The sequence below is a fragment of the Neovison vison genome, chromosome X (genome assembly GCF_020171115.1).
Source record: "Neovison vison isolate M4711 chromosome X, ASM_NN_V1, whole genome shotgun sequence".
NCBI lineage: Eukaryota > Metazoa > Chordata > Mammalia > Carnivora > Mustelidae > Neogale > Neogale vison.
Window position 1 is genome coordinate 5,169,000 of NC_058105.1, and position 18,061 is coordinate 5,187,060.

General features: G+C 57.5%; 3 protein-coding genes across 8 annotated transcripts; 1 reads left to right on the forward strand and 2 right to left on the reverse strand.

Moving 5' to 3' along the window:
- The first annotated feature begins 1,315 nt into the window (after nucleotides 1-1,315).
- Nucleotides 1,316-1,810, forward strand: HSFX4 (heat shock transcription factor family, X-linked member 4). Its single transcript, XM_044235779.1, has one exon. It carries the CDS (start codon nucleotides 1,316-1,318, stop codon nucleotides 1,808-1,810), a length of 495 nt encoding a protein of 164 aa, XP_044091714.1.
- Nucleotides 1,811-2,373: 563 nt separating this feature from the next.
- On the reverse strand, nucleotides 2,374-9,233 carry EOLA2 (endothelium and lymphocyte associated ASCH domain 2). 6 transcript variants are annotated; one of them, XM_044234809.1, is made up of 6 exons: nucleotides 9,094-9,233; nucleotides 8,041-8,104; nucleotides 5,741-5,883; nucleotides 5,343-5,623; nucleotides 4,310-4,488; nucleotides 2,383-2,448 (listed from the first exon to the last, which is right to left on the reverse strand). In XM_044234809.1, exons 4-6 carry the CDS (start codon nucleotides 5,593-5,595, stop codon nucleotides 2,398-2,400), a joined length of 483 nt encoding a protein of 160 aa, XP_044090744.1. In that variant the 5' UTR covers nucleotides 5,596-5,623; nucleotides 5,741-5,883; nucleotides 8,041-8,104; nucleotides 9,094-9,233; the 3' UTR covers nucleotides 2,383-2,397. The 6 variants fall into 6 exon arrangements, with proteins under 6 accessions (XP_044090745.1, XP_044090744.1, XP_044090740.1 ...); XM_044234805.1 differs by having other exon boundaries at nucleotides 5,741-8,104; XM_044234807.1 differs by lacking the exon at nucleotides 9,094-9,233 and adding an exon at nucleotides 8,906-9,083 and having other exon boundaries at nucleotides 5,741-8,104.
- Nucleotides 9,234-9,438: 205 nt separating this feature from the next.
- Nucleotides 9,439-10,961, reverse strand: LOC122897534 (vegetative cell wall protein gp1-like). The gene is made up of 2 exons (XM_044235780.1): nucleotides 10,906-10,961; nucleotides 9,439-10,786 (listed from the first exon to the last, which is right to left on the reverse strand). Exons 1-2 carry the CDS (start codon nucleotides 10,959-10,961, stop codon nucleotides 9,439-9,441), a joined length of 1,404 nt encoding a protein of 467 aa, XP_044091715.1.
- Nucleotides 10,962-18,061: the final 7,100 nt, after the last annotated feature.

Genomic DNA, 18,061 nt, shown 5'->3' on the forward strand with positions numbered 1-18,061 from the left:
AGCAACCCCAGAGCCAACACCATCACTCGGAGGGATCGGTCGTCCGGGTAACGACGAGGTAGGAGAGGAACGCCGGGGCCGGGTGGGGGGGGGCTCGGGGCAAGGGGAGCAGGCCTGGCGTGGCAGTGGGCCCGTGGGATGCTTTGTTTCAACTGAACAGAATACATGCTGAACCCCAAAGTCAAGTCATTGAAAGGGGAAGTGCCAAAGGAGACCTAGCTGGGAAGCGGGAGGCCAGAAATCCGGGAGAGCTGGAGCCACAGCACGCTGCTGAGGGAAAGAGATCGGGCGTTCGAGGCGGCCTTCAGGGAGGCTGCGTCCACCTGTCTGTGCTAGGAGCTCTGCCACACTTGGGCGAACACAAGTGTCCCCTACGTGGGAGAGTTTCTACAGGGAACAAATGGGAACAAGGAACAATCCCATCGTGATCTGGAGAGGGACGAGGTCTGGGGACAAGCAGAGCTCGACAGGAGACGCTCAAGCAGGGTTGAGGCAGTGGCCGTTCACAGACGGTGCTGGCGCTGTGGGTAACAGTGTGTCTGAGGCGCTGTGGGTGACGCCGAGCTTGAGGAGCAAGAGGGACGCGCTCGCCCTGCCGAGCTCAGCCCTACTCTGGCAACACTGGATCCAGGGGCGAGATAAAAGGACTCTTTGCTCAGGCCCATCTGAGCAGGACCAAGGGACCAACAGAAGCAGGTGGAAGAGACCAAAGCAGGAATTGCGGGGGGGGGCAGCCAGAAGAGGGGGGCTACGAACTGAGACCAGGCCAGCTAGACCGCTAGGGACTGCCATCTTCTGAGAGATACAGTCCCCCAAGGGCCCATCCGACTGGGACGGATTTGGTGGTAGTCAAGCCAGGACTAACCAGGGCCTGGCCCTTGAGCTAAGCCGAGAGGCCAACAACAGGTCTCCCCCGTCCTCAGGGAGTGGGAGTGGACCTGGAATCATGGCTTCTCTACCCATCCAGCGCCTGGCCCCGGGAAACAGTGTGCCTGGCTGTAGCCAGGAGCCTTTCTGGAGAACTCAAACCACGCTTCTGTATACTCGTAGAAAAGAGAGAAGCTGGGGGCCTGTACCCGTCCCGCCCCCACACTTGGCCAGGGTTCCCTCTCCAGACCAGCTCGGAGCCACCTTTGTGACATCACATGACAGATAAAGAGGGCGATGACCCGGGCACCCGGTTGCCCCACTACGCAATTCTAGAATTTCGTGAACAGTATATATTGGGCATCCTGTCTTGGCTGGAGGCATTTCTGACTCAAGAGTCTAGCAAGACGGCCTCAGGGTGAAAATGCTCTTGATCTAGACTAGCTCCATGGCTAGTCAGAGTAACGACGGCATATACCAAGTCATGCTGGCTCCTCCCGGTGATGGGGAGTCGGCAGGAGAGGTCCCGTCCAGTTCCTCCCTGCACCTCAATTTGGATTCCCGGAATTTGGAGAGGCACGAGGGTCCAGCCGTGAGCCGAGATCCAGGCCCCCGAGACAACCCACCGCCACCGGCCCCAAACCGCGGCGCCTACAACGTGGGAGAAAACATTTTCGGGCTCGCCTTCCCAAGAAGGCTCTGGAGGATCGTGGAGGACACCACCTTCACGTCCGTGTGCTGGAATGACGATGGCGACACCGTGATCATCGATGAAGACCTTTTCCAGAGGGAGATTCTCCACCGCAGGGGCCCGGAGAGAATCTTTGAAACTGACAGCTTGAAGGGGTTCATCCGCCTAATGAACCTGTACGGGTTCAGCAAAATACGCCCAAACAACCCTTCGGTTCATGCCCCAGGGAACAGGAAAACGATGGTAAAGTAGAAAGTTCTTGCGTTTCCCATGTTTTCTGTCCTCCTGACACTCTCCTAGTAGACCCAGATGAACAATCTAATGAAAGGGTTCCATTTCTTAAGAGTATTTCAATTAACGTATCTCTCTATGCCTCAACAGAGGCCAGGGAACGTCACACAGGTATGTGAGCACCTTAACCTATGCATTCTGGGTCGTTTGTGAGCTCAGGGTCTAGGGCATAGTGAAGCTCACAGGCAGCCTCTCTTCTCCCTAGTAGAACTGGACCATTAAGACTGCCCTGGGCGGGGGGAGGGCAGGGAGTAGCTGTGGTGGTGGTGGGGGGGGTAGATGGGGCGCGAGTGGGGGTGGCAGCTGCGGCAGCGATGGTGGCGGTGGTGGGGACAGTGGTGGTGGTGGGGGTAGAAGGGGGCGAGAGTGGGGGTGGCAGTGGTGGGGGCGGTGGTGGCGGCGACGGAGGCGGTGGCTGCGGCGATGCTCGCGGTGGTCGGGGTGGGGGCAGTGATGGCAGCAGGGACAGCCGTGGCCGTGGTGGCGGCGACGGCGGGGGCAGCAGGGGACACGGCTCTTTCCTTCCAGAATGTCTAAAATGATGAATCTCATTCCAGCTCTACCGCAACTCCAGCTTTCAGCGAGACAAGCCAGGGCTGCTGGAGAATATTCAGAGAAAAAGTGACCTGAGAACTGTCACCGGGTGGCCAGGGAGCGGCGCAACACCGTCAAAGAGAAAGAAGCCCGTGGTACCTACAAGACGGTCCCCACGAATCCATCACAAGGAATCCACCAAGGAGGACAAGGCAGCCCCCAAAGAAGGCCCAAATGTTCCGGGACCCAGTGGCACCGGGTCCTTTACCTTCTCTGGTATCTGGTCCCTGAGCAGTGCGGCGGGGTATGACACGGAGAATCCTGCCTCCGGGGAGCAGGGCGGCCCGTGTGGGGAGGGCACCTCCAGGAATGACACAGTTGCGCCCCCCGCTACCACCGGAAGGGAGGGCGCGGGGGAGCTGCCCACCGCCCCCGCACCCTACCCAGATTACGGGTCAGTGATGTCGCTGTACAACACCTGCTATTCCATCCTGATGGCTGCCCTTTCGGTCATGTCCCCAGACGAGGTCCCCAGTGAGAACGAGAACGAGGAGGAGGAGGGCTCCTCAGATTACAGGTGTGCCCTCTGTGAACATTTCAAGGACAATCCAGGTCCCTAAGCTCACAGGCCACCGGTGACAAGTAAAAATCACTACTGTATAACCGTGAATCTGTTTTTGGCTTTAATAAAGAAAAGCAAAACTCCGCAGGAGTAAATAAACAATCAAACGACAACGGCGAGTCTGTGTTCTTTTCAACTTGTGATACTACACACGCCTCATCGGATCACCCTGGGGAGGCTAGGAATCCTGGCCCGGGACAGGTTTTGGTGCCGGTGGGTCCCCTTTTCTCTGAAGCAGCAGCGCTATCACACACTCAGCCCAGGAGCTGGCTACGAGTATTGAGGAAGGCCCAGGAAGATCTGGCCCGGAGCCTTGCAGGCCGGTCAGGAGAAGACAGCAGGCCTCACCCCTGACCTTGGTGGTGTCCCCTTACAGCATTCATGTAGTTTGAAACAGGAGGGCCTTTCCTCATGGGTCCCCTCGTGATGCTGGCAAGTTTCTGATCGGCAGCCGAGTGCGAGTGCCAGGGGCCTTCCAAAGAGGCCCACCGCGGAGCAGGGACACAGGATGCCGTTAGGCTAGTTCAGAAGAGACAGACCTTTCCGGTCAATGGCCGGAGGGGGGCAAGGGTGGCCCGGCATCCCCAGAGAGAACAACTACTAGAAACTCTGCAGGGAACCCAGAAACAGCAACAACAAAAGGTTCGCCACCAAAGAACCCCCACCACTCACTCACTCTCCCATCAGGGCTGTATTTAGGGTCCCTTGCACACGACGCAGCCGTGCCCTGTGTGGAACATGCATACTTCATGGGCCAAGGGTCGCTTTTACAACAGAGCAACAGTCATCTGAGAGGACGGGCGGGTGCTCGGTTTCTCAGTCCGATGTCCCCGTCCCCGTGAAGGGGGCCGACGTGGCTGGCCACTCCCGGGCCTGCCTTCCACAACAGTCCCTGGATGCTGTTCAAGCCCTCGCTGACTTTTGACCAGAAACGAGAAGGGGGGAGACACTAACTCGTTCTCTTCAAACCGATTTCTTTGTACAATCCAAATTAGTTGAGGTGCAAAGGCCTTTATGGCAGCTTGCCCTTTCTCCTGAAGGTCAGGGTCCTTGAGGCTGTCGAGGAGCCCAGAGGCGCAGCTCCCAAGGAAAGTCCGGCCGAGCTGTCCCCGCACGGGAGTGCGGAAATCGGGGTCCACGAACAGCACGCAGCCATAGCGGCCTCCGCAGCGGGGCCAAGCCAGACCACGCTGCTGTCGCCGTCTGACGCTCAGCTCCGGGGGCAGGACCCAGCGCTCCTCCCTAAGCCTGCCCACTCCTCAGGCCTCCCGCCCCGAGGGGATCAGGTGCTCTGGGATGTCTACCTGGAAGATGTCCTTTCCACCTTTCCTGGGGATGGGCTCCAGCAACCACCTGGGGTTCGAAAGCACAGTGAGGTACTTCTGCTTCAGGCTGCTCAGGACAGCTTGCTTTTCCAGTTCCACGACCTCCTCCGGAGCTAAGTCTTCTGGGCACAGCGAAGTTTCCCCAACGTCAACAAGCCCTATGCGCAAAGAGAAGCACACGGTGGTTTTTCCTCCCGAAACCGAGGCCCACCTGTTGCAGAACACAGCTATCGATCGCTCCAAGCACCAGAGACTAAGGGAGTCTCACCGAGGGGACACGGGATATGCTGGGCCCCTCTGACGGAGCATTTGCAACATGGCCAAACTCTGTTCAGGGAATTCTGGGTGAGGCCGAGGGAGGGAGAGAAAGGAAGTGGAGGGCCTTGTCCTCAATGACCACACCCAAATATTGGGCAGGTCCCTGCCCAACTTGCTTAGGGCAGCAGGCAGAGATCAGAAGGGCTCCCGACGCCAGGAGGAAGAGTCCGTCAGGTCCCCAAGCACTTCGGCAGGTGGCAGGTACAGCCGTGGGACCCGACCCCTCCAGGGAACTTATCTAGGATGCGGGGACCATGGGGCTGGGGCATCGCCCGCAAAGCCAGGCAACAGCCCGAGTCTGGAGGCTACCCCAAACTGCCTCCCAGGGTCTCTGCCACGTGTACGTGCGTGCACACACAGACACACGCGCTCGAGCACAAACACAGGGGTGTACACATACACACCCACAGGCAAATGCCACGTGGAGTCTGGGAACCTGTCCCTGCCTCCAAGATCAAGAACGGAACCGAGGCCCAGAGTGGAGGCAGGCTTCCCCCGAGGTGGTGGGTCCCAGGCGACCCCCAGCCCCCGAGCCCAGGGTCCCCGGCTGCCCCTCTGAAGGGTGCGTTGCTTAAAGAAACCACGGCCCGGGCACCCAGCAGTTCTAAAGAAGACAAGCCACCCAACCCGGAGCCAGACGCTGGGGGGCAGCCCTCGGAGATGTCCCAGCAGCCTCTGGACTCCGGTCACTTGCCCGCTATCACACCGCGGCCATACTTCTCCCCTTCCCGAAGCAAGGCCCGAATCTGAGCGGGGCTCATCCCAAGCCTCTCGGCCAGCAGCTTCCTCCACGCGCCGTCTTCCCAGTCCCTGTGGGCAATGTGGATGGCGATGGTACAGTTCCGGTGGCCGCTCAGCAGAGGACGCCAACGCGTCTCCACGGTCTTGACCCCATTTAAGACAAAACCTGCGTAAGGCTGCCGGAAGGAGAGGCAGCCGAACTTCATCTCCCTACAGCTCCGGGGCCTCACTGGCCTGCGGAAACACGGAACCACGCACGTCAAAGAGCATCATGCCCGGCGCTCCCCGCTCATGACCCGCGGGCAAGACCTCTCCCCAGCGTCCCACGGGTCACCCCGAGACCCCACCCACCTGGCTGGGGAGCAGAGAGCCTTGGCTCCTTCCTTCTACCACTACACGGTCAGCTAACGCGCCCAAAGGAAGGGGCCGGTGCTCACGACGACCTGTCCAGCAGACGGAGTCTCTGGCGAGCTGGCGCAGGAGGGTGGAGACGGCTAGACAAAGGCAGGGCCAGGACAGCATGTGGTCAGTGCCACAACAGAGGCCACTGAGCCCCAGGAGAGCACACATGGGGAGGCCCCTGGGTTTGCCACACCTGTGTAGCCCTCACCACAAGGACAAAGACTCCCCCCAACCCGCCCCCTCCCCCAGCCCACACAGGCCTCCGGCTCCTGAGGCCTTCTCCGAATCTCCACACGGCAGAGGTCCCCAGGACACTAGTCTACACTCGCAGCCTCTGCCCCTTCGCCGTGTGCCACCCCCCACGTTCCAGGAACACACGGGCCACCCCACGCACCAGTGACCCGCCTCGTGCCTGTTCTGTCCTCATCTAAGTCGTGGCCCGACAGCCCGGTCGGTGCCCTTAACCACCCCTCCCTCCCTTCTTCTCAGACTGGCACACTGCAGGCTCGCCTGCTCCGTCCCCCTCCACACGGGCCACTCCCGCTTCGTCTCCACCTCCCAGAGCCAGCAGCCTCAGGTCCCCAACCACCGCCACCCTCAAATCCACTTCCGTTCCCCCTCTGCAAGGGGTTTCACCATCAATGTGTCGTTCCAGTCCCCGACCCAGCAGCTGCCCGGGCTCCCCCTCCTGCCCGGGGCCCTCACATCACAAGGGCGCCGCGCCCCCAACCTCCTCAGAGCCTGACCCCTCTCCATCGTCGCCACGGCCACCATCCTAGTCCAAGTCTCCCCAGGTCCCGCTGCCCTCTCGGGCGGTCTCCCGATCATCCTCGGACTCACCGTGGGCGTGCAGCACGCTAGTGTCTGCACCGTGGACAGAGCGGTTCTGGTACAGGAGTGATCCATCCTGTCACTCCCCTTCCAGAACCTCCGAGGCGCCGCCTGTCCCATCCAGGACAGATCCACACTTGTCACCAGGGCCTCAAGGCCCCACGTGATCTTCACCCCCACCCCCCGCTATCTGCTCCCTTCTCCCCTCTACTCACCACCCTGCAGCCACAAAGGCCTTCCTTCCATCCCGGGCTCAGGCCCAGAGCATCCCGCCCTCAGGGCCTTTATCCGTCCTTGTGGGTTGCATCACGTTCCCGCCCAATCCGCAGGTCGGAAGCCTCAATCCCCAGTCCCTCAGAACGTAACCTTCCGTATAAAGAAAAGGTCTTTACAGACCCTCTGAGTTCAAATGAGCTCAGCTCGGCAGACCCTCACCCAGTATGACTGGTGTCCTTATAAAAGGGTGAAGTTCAGGGACAGGCATGTGAAGAGGCAGGCCGCGATCCACCAGCTAGGGGAGGCCACAGATGGCCAGGAAACCACCAGAAGCTGCGGGGGAGGGACGGAACACGTGCTCTCCCGGCTCTCGGAAGAGGTGAATATAGTTGACGCCTAGAGCTCGGACTTCCAGCCCCCAGAAACGGGAGGCCATTCCTTTCTGCTCCTTAAGCCACCCAGTCTGTGGGAGTCTGCTCCCACCTCCGTGGCAGACTAATTCAGAGGTAGGAGTAAGCTCCGTCCCGGACATCTCCGCAGGGCGCACAGTGCTTTCTCCAGCCGGGGCACGTCCAGCGCGTTCCTGCATGCCTGGACATCGTCATCTGTCATCTTTTGCACTGCCTGTGTGGCCTCCCGTTGTTGGCTGTCCCTCCATCTGCTGACTCTTCCCTTACTGATGGAGACTCCCAGGCTGCTGTGTACTTTCCGCCACTACAGAGGATGTCACAACGGACACTCGCGGGCAGAGGACCTCTTTAGAAGGTGGCCAGGGTCACGGCATGCGCACCTGAGATGCTGATGTACAGGCCGGCAGACCACCTTCCCCAAAGGCTCCCCTGTGTACGCCCCGCCAACCACGGGCAAGGGTTCCACGTCCTCCCTCCTCCACTGTCGGCCCTGAGCACCGTTACCCTGTTCCAGCCCGGCCAACCCGACGGGTGACAGAGGGTCGCCCTGCTCATTGGGTCCGGATTATTCACGAGGGAGGCTGGATGTCCCCCCGTGGCCTGGCCCTTTCTCTTTCTTCTACGAGGGTCGATAACCGGGCTGCGGGTTTGCCTCGTGTCTGCCATTCAGTTTCTTGGCCAACCCTTTTGTCATCGGGGCCACAAAACCACAAGGAGGACGGAACGGTGTGGACGGAGCCCCTCGAGGGATGGAACTGTAAGGGTGCCCTCCTGCCCCATCCCGCAGAGTACCTGCTTTGTGGTCTGAGCAGGAAACGCTGTTCCACTGGTCCGGGCTTCGTCACCTGCACAAGGACTGGGGTGGGTGGCGGGGAGAAGACAAAGTCATTAGGTAGAAAAGGACAACGTTGGCGGATGTGCCGGAACAGGTTTTCTACTCAGCAGGGTTGGGGGACCACTGGGACTCAGGAGGGCCCCTGGCATGGGAAACACCTCCCTCAAGGTTTGGTTCTGCTCATCACGTTGACGCCCCAGCCAGCAGCAGCAGAGAAGATCCTCTCCTGGAAGCGGATCGTGTCCTTCCAGCCTAGCAGACCCCTTATCCGACAGGAGACAGATGACCCCACCCCCTCCCACTGTCTCAGGGGAAAGATCTGGGGACCCCACAATCCCGTTCCCCTCAATAAAATCCTGAGTCGGCCCCAGCGGGAGGAGCGCCACAGGCAACCAGCTTAACACCGCACAGCTGCACAGCCGGGGGACCTCAGGTAGGTCACAGCCCAGGGCCCAGGGGAGGCAGGGAGGGACACAGTGAGGGAGGGCTGGTGACGGGAGGACCGGCGTGCTCCTGCTTCTACGCGCACAGGCCCGTCGCTGGTCCGGGCACTTCGAAGGATGGCGGGCGTTGTGACAGTGGCGGGAGGAGGGGACAGGGAAGGGTGGCCTGGGCAGCTCTGTGCATGCTCCCAGACCCGCCCGCCCCGGCCCGGGAAACCCCAGCCCAGAGGTACCGGCCCGCGGAGGGCCGAGCAGGCCTCAGCGGCACCGGCTTCCCGGCTCTCTTGCCGGCGGGCGGGTCCGGGCACGGAGGCGCGGGCACCCTCGGCGGACCCGGCTGCGGCCACTGGGCGGGATCGGCCGCTTCCGAGGGACCCACCGACGCCACCAGCGCCAGGACCACCGCCTCCCACGCGCCGGCGAGACGACGCTGGCCGCGGAGGGAGGACAGAGTGCTCCGCCCGCATCGTGGCTCTCGGGCCATCGCCGCGGCCCCCCTGAGGCCATCGGAGCGGCCCGGCCCCGGGGACCGCTGACAGGCTCGCTCAGGCGCCGGCGGCCCCTCACCCGACAGGCTCGCTCAGGCGCCGGCGCCCCTTCTCTGCGGCGTGTGCGCAGGCTCGAACCCACGCAGGCACACGGAGGGGCCGAACAGGCCCGTGCGCAAGCGCGGAGGCCCGCAGCCAAGCCGTTACGTACACACGCACTCACGTGCGCACGCACAGAGCCGCGCCAGCCCCGGCAGCTAGGAGACGTGTTTGGACTCAGCGCGCCGCGACTCGCGGGGGACGCTCCCGCCCGGTGGGGAGGTTGGCACCGGCGGCTGGAGCGGAACCGGAAGTGAGAAAAGAAATGGGGGCGCGGCGAGAAGGGGCGGGGTGGGCGCTCTGGGGACGGGTCAGCGGGGCGGGGCTACCGGAGGCGGGGCCGGGGGAGGGTTTCGGGCGGGCGGCCTGTGGGAAGGAGCTGGGGGAGGAGCTGTGAGTCAGGTTTCGGGGAGTAGCTGGGGCGTCCCTGCAAGAGGAGTGGGCTCTGGCTGTGAGAAAGAGCTGGGGGGGAGCTAGAACTGAGCTGGGCGGGGGGGATTTGGCGGAGGAGGAGCTGTGCGAAGAGCAGGGTGGGCCTGAGGAGGGGTAGCCAGCGGAGGTGCAGGGGGGATCTGGGGAGCGCTGGGGAAGCGGAGCGTGGGGAGGCGGCACAGGAGAAGCTGGGGGACCACCGGGGATGGTGACCTGGGGAGTAGCGGGGCGGAGCTGAGTGGAGGAGCTGGAGAGGGGCGGGTGGAGCTAAGGAAAGTGGGACGGCTGAGCTGGGGTGCAGCGGGATTACGTTGGGGAGGTGGAACTGGACGTGGAGACTTGGGAGGAGTTGGGGGACCACTGTGGGTGAGGACCTGCGGAGTCGTAGGGCAGGGAGGGGGACCCCGGAAAGGCAAAACGGGGGGAGGAGTGGGGCGTGGCTGGTGGACGGCGCGGAGGAAGAGCTGCGGTCGAGCGGGGCGGAACTGGGAAGGGGCACGGAGGGACTGGCGGAGGTTTGTGAAGGAGCGGCCAAAGGGGTGTGGGGCTGGGCGAAACCTGGGAGCAGGAGCTGTGGAGGGGCCAGGCGGGGTTGCGGCGGAGCAGAGCGGTGTCGGAGAAAGCTGGGAGGAGGAGTTGGGGACGAGCGGGGCAGGGCTGGTGGGTAGCTTCGAGGAGCAGGCTGGGGCTGGGGAGGGGTAGCGCCAGTTGCGGGATCGCTGGGAGGAGGAGCTGGGGCAGGGCTAGGGTGGAGTGTGGCGGGCCAGGGGACCACTGGGGACCCCTGACCGTACTGGGGGAGGAGCTGGGCGAGCTGGGGAGGAGCTGGTGGACTGGTGCTATAGCTGGGAGGAGGAGCTGCAGGGGAGCGAGGCGGAGTTAGGGAAATGCTCGGTGGACAGGTGGGAGGCGGAGCCGGGGCGGGGCTGGGCGGATTTGGTGGGGGCGCTTGGGAGGTAGGGGCGTGGCGGAGCGAGGCTGGACTGGTGGAACGGTTGGGAGGCGTGGCCGGGGCAGAGCAAGTCAGGACTGGTGCAGTGGTTGGGAGGCGTAGCCGGGGCGGTGCTGGGGCCGGACTGGTGGAGTGGTTGGGAGGCGTGGCCGGGGCGGAGCTGGGCGGGACTGGTGGGGTGGTTGGGGGCCGAGACGGGTCTGAGCAGATTGGGACTGGTGGGCTGGTTATGAGGTGGGGCCGGGCGCGGGCGGAGCTGGGGGGGAGACTGGTGGAGCGCTTCGGTGTCCTGGCCGGGGCGGAGCAGATCAGGACTGGTTGGGTGGTTGGGAGGCGTGGCCGGGGCGGAGCGTGTCAGGACTTGTGGGTGTGGCTGGGAGGCGTGGCCAGGGCGGAGCGGGGCGGGACTGATGGGGTGATTGGCAGGAAAAGCCTGGGCGGTGCTGGGGCAGCACTGGAGCCATGTTTGGGAGGCGGAGCCGGGGCGGAGCTGGGCGGGACTGGTTGGGTGGTTGGGGGGCGGAGCCGTGGCTTGCTGGGGACGGACTGGTGGAGCTGTTGGGAGGCGGAGCCGGGGTGGTGCTAGCCGGGGCGGAGCTGGCAGAAGTGGGGAGGAGAACCCAGAGAAGGGCTCGGGGGTGGGGGTAAGGGCGTCTCAGTGTTGGAGGCCAAGCAGTAGTTCCCTTCTGCCTCAGGGGACTTAGGCGTCTGGGTGGAGTGGCAGCCCCAGGTTCCTCAGCGACCTCAGGTGACCCTCAGAATGGACCCCGGAGAACACGGAGTTGGGAGAGGACGGCGCCTGTAGGTTGAGTCCTGCACCTGGACTCTGAAGGCCCTGGGCGGGCTCTCCTTCCAAGCCACCCTGGGGTGGTCAGCGGGGTCCTGAGGGATGGTCTTTAGATGAACGTTTTTTGCAGGTGAGAAGAGAAATGCCTCCTCTGTTTCCTGCTGCCCGTCAGACCTGACGTGTGCCAGACAAAGCCAACTTCTGCTTCCTATTCTTTACCTCTCAGTCAGGGGCTGGACATACTTCAGCGTCTGTGAGCCTTGCTCCTGGGGTCCCCTTACCCTCACCCTGCTTCCGCATTTGCTTGGTGACCAAGTCCTTGTCCCTGCCTCCTACATGTCTGATCAGGATAAATTCTCTTCCTGCCCCCACTGCTACCTCCTGAGTTCAGGCTTGTGGTCCGGGGCTAGTGGCTTTTACCTGTGCCTCCCCACTGGCCTGGATGCCTCTTGTTTTTCCTTCTTTTGGGGGGTTACTTTTCCAAAATATTCAGGTCACCCTTGGTTCATTTGGGTGGCCTGCAAGTGAGCCTCTCCTGCACATCTTTTACAAAGAGCAGGAATTTCTTTTTCCTCAGCTACCCTCTCCCTCTCAGTTCTCCACCCCACTCATGGAACAAAATCAGCAGTGAGAAGTAGATAGACTGCAGATAGAATCCTTAAGAAAACAAAGTTTCTGGAAGAATGTCTTGTACCTCTGGTTTTTCCTGAGTTCTTGCGTAGCTGGGGACATTGCCCACAGGATCCAGGCAGATTTCTAACCCCTCTCTGGCCCCTGTGTGACCCCACCCTGCCCATTAATTTAACAGTGCTTCTTAAAACACAGCTTTTCCCAGGAGTTGCCTAGCTCCTAATGCTTAGTGTTCAAGTGCCTGAACATCTCTGGCCTCGTCTGCCCATGTGCTGAATGAGGATCATAAACAGTCCTCAAGGGGTTGCTATGAGGACTGAATGGGCCCAGCTTAACCATCATGCTAATCTCCATGAAGCCGTACTCATAACATGGCCTTGTTCAAGTCAGCCCTCCTGTCTCCTTGGGCATAGCTGCCCCTCCACTGTCATTGCCTGGACTCTTCCCCGTTCCCAGCACTCAGAGCCTCTGCCTTCCACACTGTTCTCTCATGGCAAATACCCTCCCTCACTTCCTGTGGCCTCATGAAGCCTCCCCTAACTGTCTGAGCCTGGTTTCAGGGCCTGCTCCTCCTTACTGACAGCTTTCCAGAACCTTGCCTGTACTGCTTTTGGGCAAGTTTACCTTAGGCCATTTCTGTTCTGCGCGCGCGCGTGTGTGTGTGTTGGTGTGCGTGCGCCCAGTCACTACAGCTAGACTGGGATTGCTCTGCAAACAAGGGCCCTGTCCACTTCACCTTTTATTATCCCCAGAGCCTGCCTCTGCTGGCGGAGACACTCCTTAGGTGCTGACTGATGATGGCGATAAACAGTCCAGTTCAAGTCGTCCAGGATTCATCGACTCTCCACCATGATGAGCTACTGTACCACGCTGGGCTTGGTGGATGAGTGACATAGGCCCTGCCTTGGATTCAGTACATGCTAGTTGGATAAGAAAGGCAAGTATGTCAGTAACTCTCATTTGAGGCGGGACCAGACATCATCCACAGAGAGAATTATCTGTGAAGTGCTGTGAGGCCTCAGGGGAGGCCAGTATGCTCCTCATTGGGATATCAGGAAGTTTTCAGAGGCAGCCTGGGTCTGAGCTGTGTACTGAAGAATAAACAAGGTTTTGAAGGTGGTGATAAAGGAGTCCAGTCCTGAGAAGTCCACTTTGGACTCGAAAGACAGGAGATCAGAGGCAATAAAGAATAGCACAGGCAAAGAAGTGGGTGAAAGTGCTTCTGTTCTGTTACTTCCTTTAGTCCTTGAATCAACCTGGAGAGCTCAGTGTTGTTAGATCCTCTTGACAGATGAGGAAACCAAGAGCTCAGAGACCAAGGGACTTGGCTGAGATCTCACTTGGCTGAGGGTCAGGGAGAGTTGGGATTTAAACTCGGGATCGGCCCACCTAGAGTCACTGTGGCCGCCAGACAGGTTGGGAACCCAGGAAATGCACTCTGAGCCTCGTGCCAAGGCTGTCATCCTGTGCTGTGAGTTACGCTTCTAAAGGGTAGGGCTGGTCCCAGGCCTTGAGTGTGTTCTCATTACCCATGTGCGAGGTGAGGGGCTTGCCTCTGACTGCTTCAGCTCCTTCCAGTTACAATGTGATTCAGGGGCTTTGAGTTGTGTTGCTTGCCTGTGAGCTGGTCTGCTCCTTTCAGACTGCAGGAGGGACTATGTCACTTAAATCAAAAGAGTATGTATTTCACAGGATATGCTTTATGATGGCTGTCAAAGAGTCAGTTCTGTTTACTCAACTGAGGCTTGTGCTCTTGTGACTGTAAGGAGAAGCTGAATCAAAAGGGAGATGAAGAGCCTGTTGTGTTACACAGCTGCTTGAAGGCAGCATCCTGAAATTCTCATTCCTAGTACTCCAGTTGAGAGGTGTCAAATTGGGCATATATGTTTATTTTTACACTTAACTGTTTTGCTGATGGATTCTCCAGAATGATCCAGGGTACTGTAGTTTCTGTCATAACTCTGTTGCTTGCTTCTCGGGATCTGTGTGGTCCAGGGCCTTGTGACTTTAAAAACTATACACCCTTATACTTTAACATCAGCCCTTTCCATATACATCATCCTACTGGGATAGAGCAGCCCTGGTGCGGAGATGAGGGAGTGCCGATGTCATCTGTAGCCACAGCAGACCTTCTGTATCAGACGTTTTGATGCTTGTTTCTGTCCTCTTCCCCTTCCTTCTCCCATCCTAGTGAAACTACTCATTGGGACACATCCTGTTTGTACAATGACTGTTACTCATCTCGAATTAATCCCAAAGTAGTACCATCAATTTCCCCTTGAAATACCAACAAGACTATTGCTTTAAACTGTTCATACATGAGGGGGAGAGGAGTTGGGGTGAGGTGGCGTGTTCTGAGCGCTCACTCCCCATGCCGAGACGTCCTTTGTTGCGGCTCCTGGGCTGCTGTCCCTGCTGGGGTCCAGCTGAGCTGGCCTTCTTGTCACGGTCTGCAGGTCACAGCTTGCTTGCCTGTGGGTCCCCGTGTTCCATTCTGGCTTAGGAAGAGATCCTCTCCAGGCCCTTTGCCTCATTCCCATACCATACTGGATTCTCCCTGGGCTCCTGGGATGACATTATCATCGTTTTCACTTTAGAGATGAGGCACCTGAGATTTGGAGAGAGGAAGTGATTTGCTGCAGGTCGTATAGTAAGTGACCGAGAGGGGACTCGAGCCATCCCGCCTCCAGCTGTGGTGACTGGCTCCCAGTACCCACAGAGGTTTGGAGGTGGCATATGCTGCCCGGAAGGCCCTTTGGAGCCTGAGCAACATTTGATGATGTGAGTGGTACGCTTTGGGAATTCAGTCTCAACCCATTCAGGAGCTTGTCTCTCTCAGCCGTCTCTTGGGTTCTTGGACTGCTCGATTCGGTTCTGGCCCTGCCCAGCACAGCTGCTCTTGGCCTGTGGTTCAGGAAGCCCCACTCCTCCAAACCAGCTCTTCCCCCCGCCTCCGTGTCGACCCCGGCTCACACTGCAGTGCACGCATCAGCCACGGCAGAAGCACGCTCTGCAGTCGGCGTATCTGTGTTGGGTTCCAGCTCGGGCTGTCTTCCCATTGCCAGCTTTTGCGCTTGTCCCTCATTCCCAGGCACTTGGACATACTGGTTGCCAGCAGTTCATCTCGATTTCCTTAGCCTTGCTCCTCTCACACATCCTGCTCCCTTCTGCCCATGATCTGGGGCCCGAGCCTTTTCTGTGTTTGATTTCTCTTCTGTAACTCTCTGCACCTACATACAGAGGCCCAGTGAAGCTAATGAAGTTTAAGACTCAGCTTCAGGGTCGCTCGCTTGCCCAGGCCTGGAAGAGGCCCTGGCAGCATGGCTTATGCTAGTCCTATGGCTTAAAAAGTCCACGAGAAATGTTGGAGCTGGAGTTGCTCAGAGGTGCCGCTCCTTCCATTCAGTTGTCTCCCTTCCTCTTGCGCTGGTGGTGGCGGTGCAGTGGCTATGGGCATACTGGGAGTCAGGCCCAGGAGATGCTAAATTGGGATATACTTGGTTTGGATTGAGAGAGTCCTGTCTCAGGGGCTCACAACCAGTTCCATACATGTCTGAGTTACTGCTAGCTGCCCTGTGTTGAAATAGCTTCCAGGAATACTGCTGCTTTCTGTACCATTGCTCCCAGCCCTGGGACAAGAGGTGTGAGGTGGAGGAGGACATTGTGATGTTGCGCCTCATAGCACACAGCGCTGGAAGTGCTGGCAGCAGAGGAGAACCAGGGTCCACGAGTACAGGTCCAGAAGCCAATCTGTGGGAAAACCTTCCAGTCGCAAATCAGATGCGGAAAATCGGCAAACACAAGTTCTGTCCTGCCAGGAATATTCTCAGTGTGTAGCACATGCAATCAGAAGCACGGCACGCATTCGTATTAACATGCGGAGGGGGGTGTGTGAAGTGGCATTTTCCAGAATTCTTGTGACTGTGGGGCACACGCCTGCCTCAGAGCTACCGGTGCTGAGTAGCACGCCAAAAGGACTTAATGTAGCTGGCTTGAGACTGCCGTGTTTCCAAAAGGTCCGCTTGCAAGACTGGCCCTTGCTGGCCGCTGGGGACTTGGCTCACAGAGGGCATCCAGGCAACAGTAGACTCGTAAGAGGGCTCATGGTGTGCAGACTGTTTCTACAAACAATGTGGTTTATGCTGAACACCTGCTTCCCTTCTGGGAACCTGAAATTTTGGTGCACATTAGGCAGAGCGTTCCTACGTGACCAGGCCTGAATAAATTTCTTGGGCACCGAGTGTGGGCTTCCCCGGGCAGAAACATCACACTCATGTCACCGCACGTTCATTGCTGAAAGAAGGCTGTGCTCTTTGTGGCCCCTCATGGAAGGGAGAGAGGATAAGGGGTCTGCACAGGGATTCCTCCAGGCTCTCCCCGCGTCTTTTCCTCTTACCATCTGCCTGTGTGTCCTTACTACCTTGCTATAATTCTTTTTAGGTGTGAGTACAACTATGTGCTAAGTCCCGTGAGTCTCCCACTACAATAAACTAGGAAAGTAGGAATAATAGGTTGCAGAAGTATGTGAGGCAATTATTTAATAAAAGCACACTTTTGTTATGTCATTTTTCCCCTGAATTTTGAGATGCATCTAATGTTTGTTGACATTTTCCAGCTTGTATTCTATTGCATTTCTTCCCTCATTTGAAATAACTCACTTTTGTTATCAACTTTGTATTGATATTTTTGTATTCTTATCCTTGGAGAGGGCCCCAAATATTAGAAGCTTCAGATTCCACCAAACCTGGATCTGCCTCTGTTGTCGATCCAAGACTTGTGACCTTTTGTTGACTTTGTTACTGTCACCTCATATTTCACAGGTGGGAAAATAAAAACTGAAAGGGGAAAGTCAAGCTTACTTGGCAAAACTGGGAAAGAATTCAGGTCTTCCAGCTCCCAATTTAATGTTCTTGTCGCTCCATTCAATAAGGTGTTTTGATGATTTGTCTGGAAACAATGGTCAGGGTACACTGGACACTGGACACAGACTGGATGTCACTCAGAAGAGTGAACTTTTCTAGTCCCTTCTTTCAGTAGATGGGTAATGTCGAATGAGAATGAGTTCTTCCTTTCCTGGGACATATATATTTTTTTTTTTTTTTTTGCTTTTTGGAAAACAAAGGGACTGGACTAGATGCTCTTTCAAGTAGGTCTTTCTCTGATGTTCCCCAAGTTTGTCATTCTAGAAATGCTGGAATCACACAATCACAGTTGAAACCATTTATCTTCTTGTCCTTGGGTCTTCTCTGTTTTTAAAACAAATAAAATACCTGCCTCTCCCAGTTGTCATGGAACCCCTGGCACCATTCATGGAAGAGCAGGTGATCAAAAGTTTCTTCCATCCTTTTGTCCAGTCAGGAACAAAGGTTGTCATATGTGATTCTTACTCTTACTCCTTCCCTTTGGAATCAGAGAATTTTTGATCAGCAAATCCAAATTTTAAGAAAGAAAGAAAATGAAACACATATTCTGCATTTAAAACTTTTTACAATGGAGATACAATTTGCAAACAGAAAAAAACACACAAATATTAAGTGACTAGATTAATGGATATTTACAAAGTTACCACACCAGTAATCTGTATTTATATTAAGAGATAGAGCATTGCTAGAACTCTGTGATACCCTCCAAGTTACTCCTCCTGCCCAAAGGTAACTACTGTTCTGACCCATGACATCTTTGATTATTCATCCGTGTTGTTGTATGAGCAATATTTCCTTTATTCTCCTCGCCATACAGGATTCCGTTTTATGATTATACTCTGATTTGTCTATTCCAATGTTTGTGGACATTGTCGGGGTTTCCAGGTCTTTGTTGTTACAAATAAAGCTGCTATGAATATCCTTGTGTTTACTTTCTTTGGAAAATACATGCTTCTGTTGCATATATGTCTAGAGGTCTAGCTGATGTGCACATGTTTCACTTCAGCAGATATGGCCAGATAGCTTTACAAAGTGGTTGTAGTGATTTCCTCTCCCACCAGCAGGGTGTGAGTGCCAGTTTGTGTCCATCCTTGATTGCACATGCTGACATTTAGGTGGGTTACAGTTAGGTCTTATTTCAGTTTGTTTGTTTACATCGAGCAAACTTCTGTAGTGTACAATTTCATGACATGGGACTAAAGCACAGAGCCGTGTGTCCTTTACT

Excerpts from the sequence above, each read along its gene's own strand:
- HSFX4 (XM_044235779.1), top strand. The coding sequence starts at position 1,316 with ATGGCTAGTCAGAGTAACGACGGCATATACCAAGTCATGCTGGCTCCT.
- EOLA2 (XM_044234809.1), bottom strand. The coding sequence starts at position 5,595 with ATGAAGTTCGGCTGCCTCTCCTTCCGGCAGCCTTACGCAGGTTTTGTC. Across the intron at positions 4,489-5,342 it reads TGGCCGCGGTGTGATAGCGG|GGCTTGTTGACGTTGGGGAA; the intron begins GCAAGTGACCGG and ends CTTTGCGCATAG. Across the intron at positions 2,449-4,309 it reads GTGGAAAGGACATCTTCCAG|CAGCCCTGGCTTGTCTCGCT; the intron begins GTAGACATCCCA and ends AATATTCTCCAG.
- LOC122897534 (XM_044235780.1), bottom strand. The coding sequence starts at position 10,961 with ATGGCTCCAGTGCTGCCCCAGCACCGCCCAGGCTTTTCCTGCCAATCA. Across the intron at positions 10,787-10,905 it reads TCCTGCCAATCACCCCATCA|GACACCGAAGCGCTCCACCA; the intron begins GTCCCGCCCCGC and ends CGCCCCGGCCAG.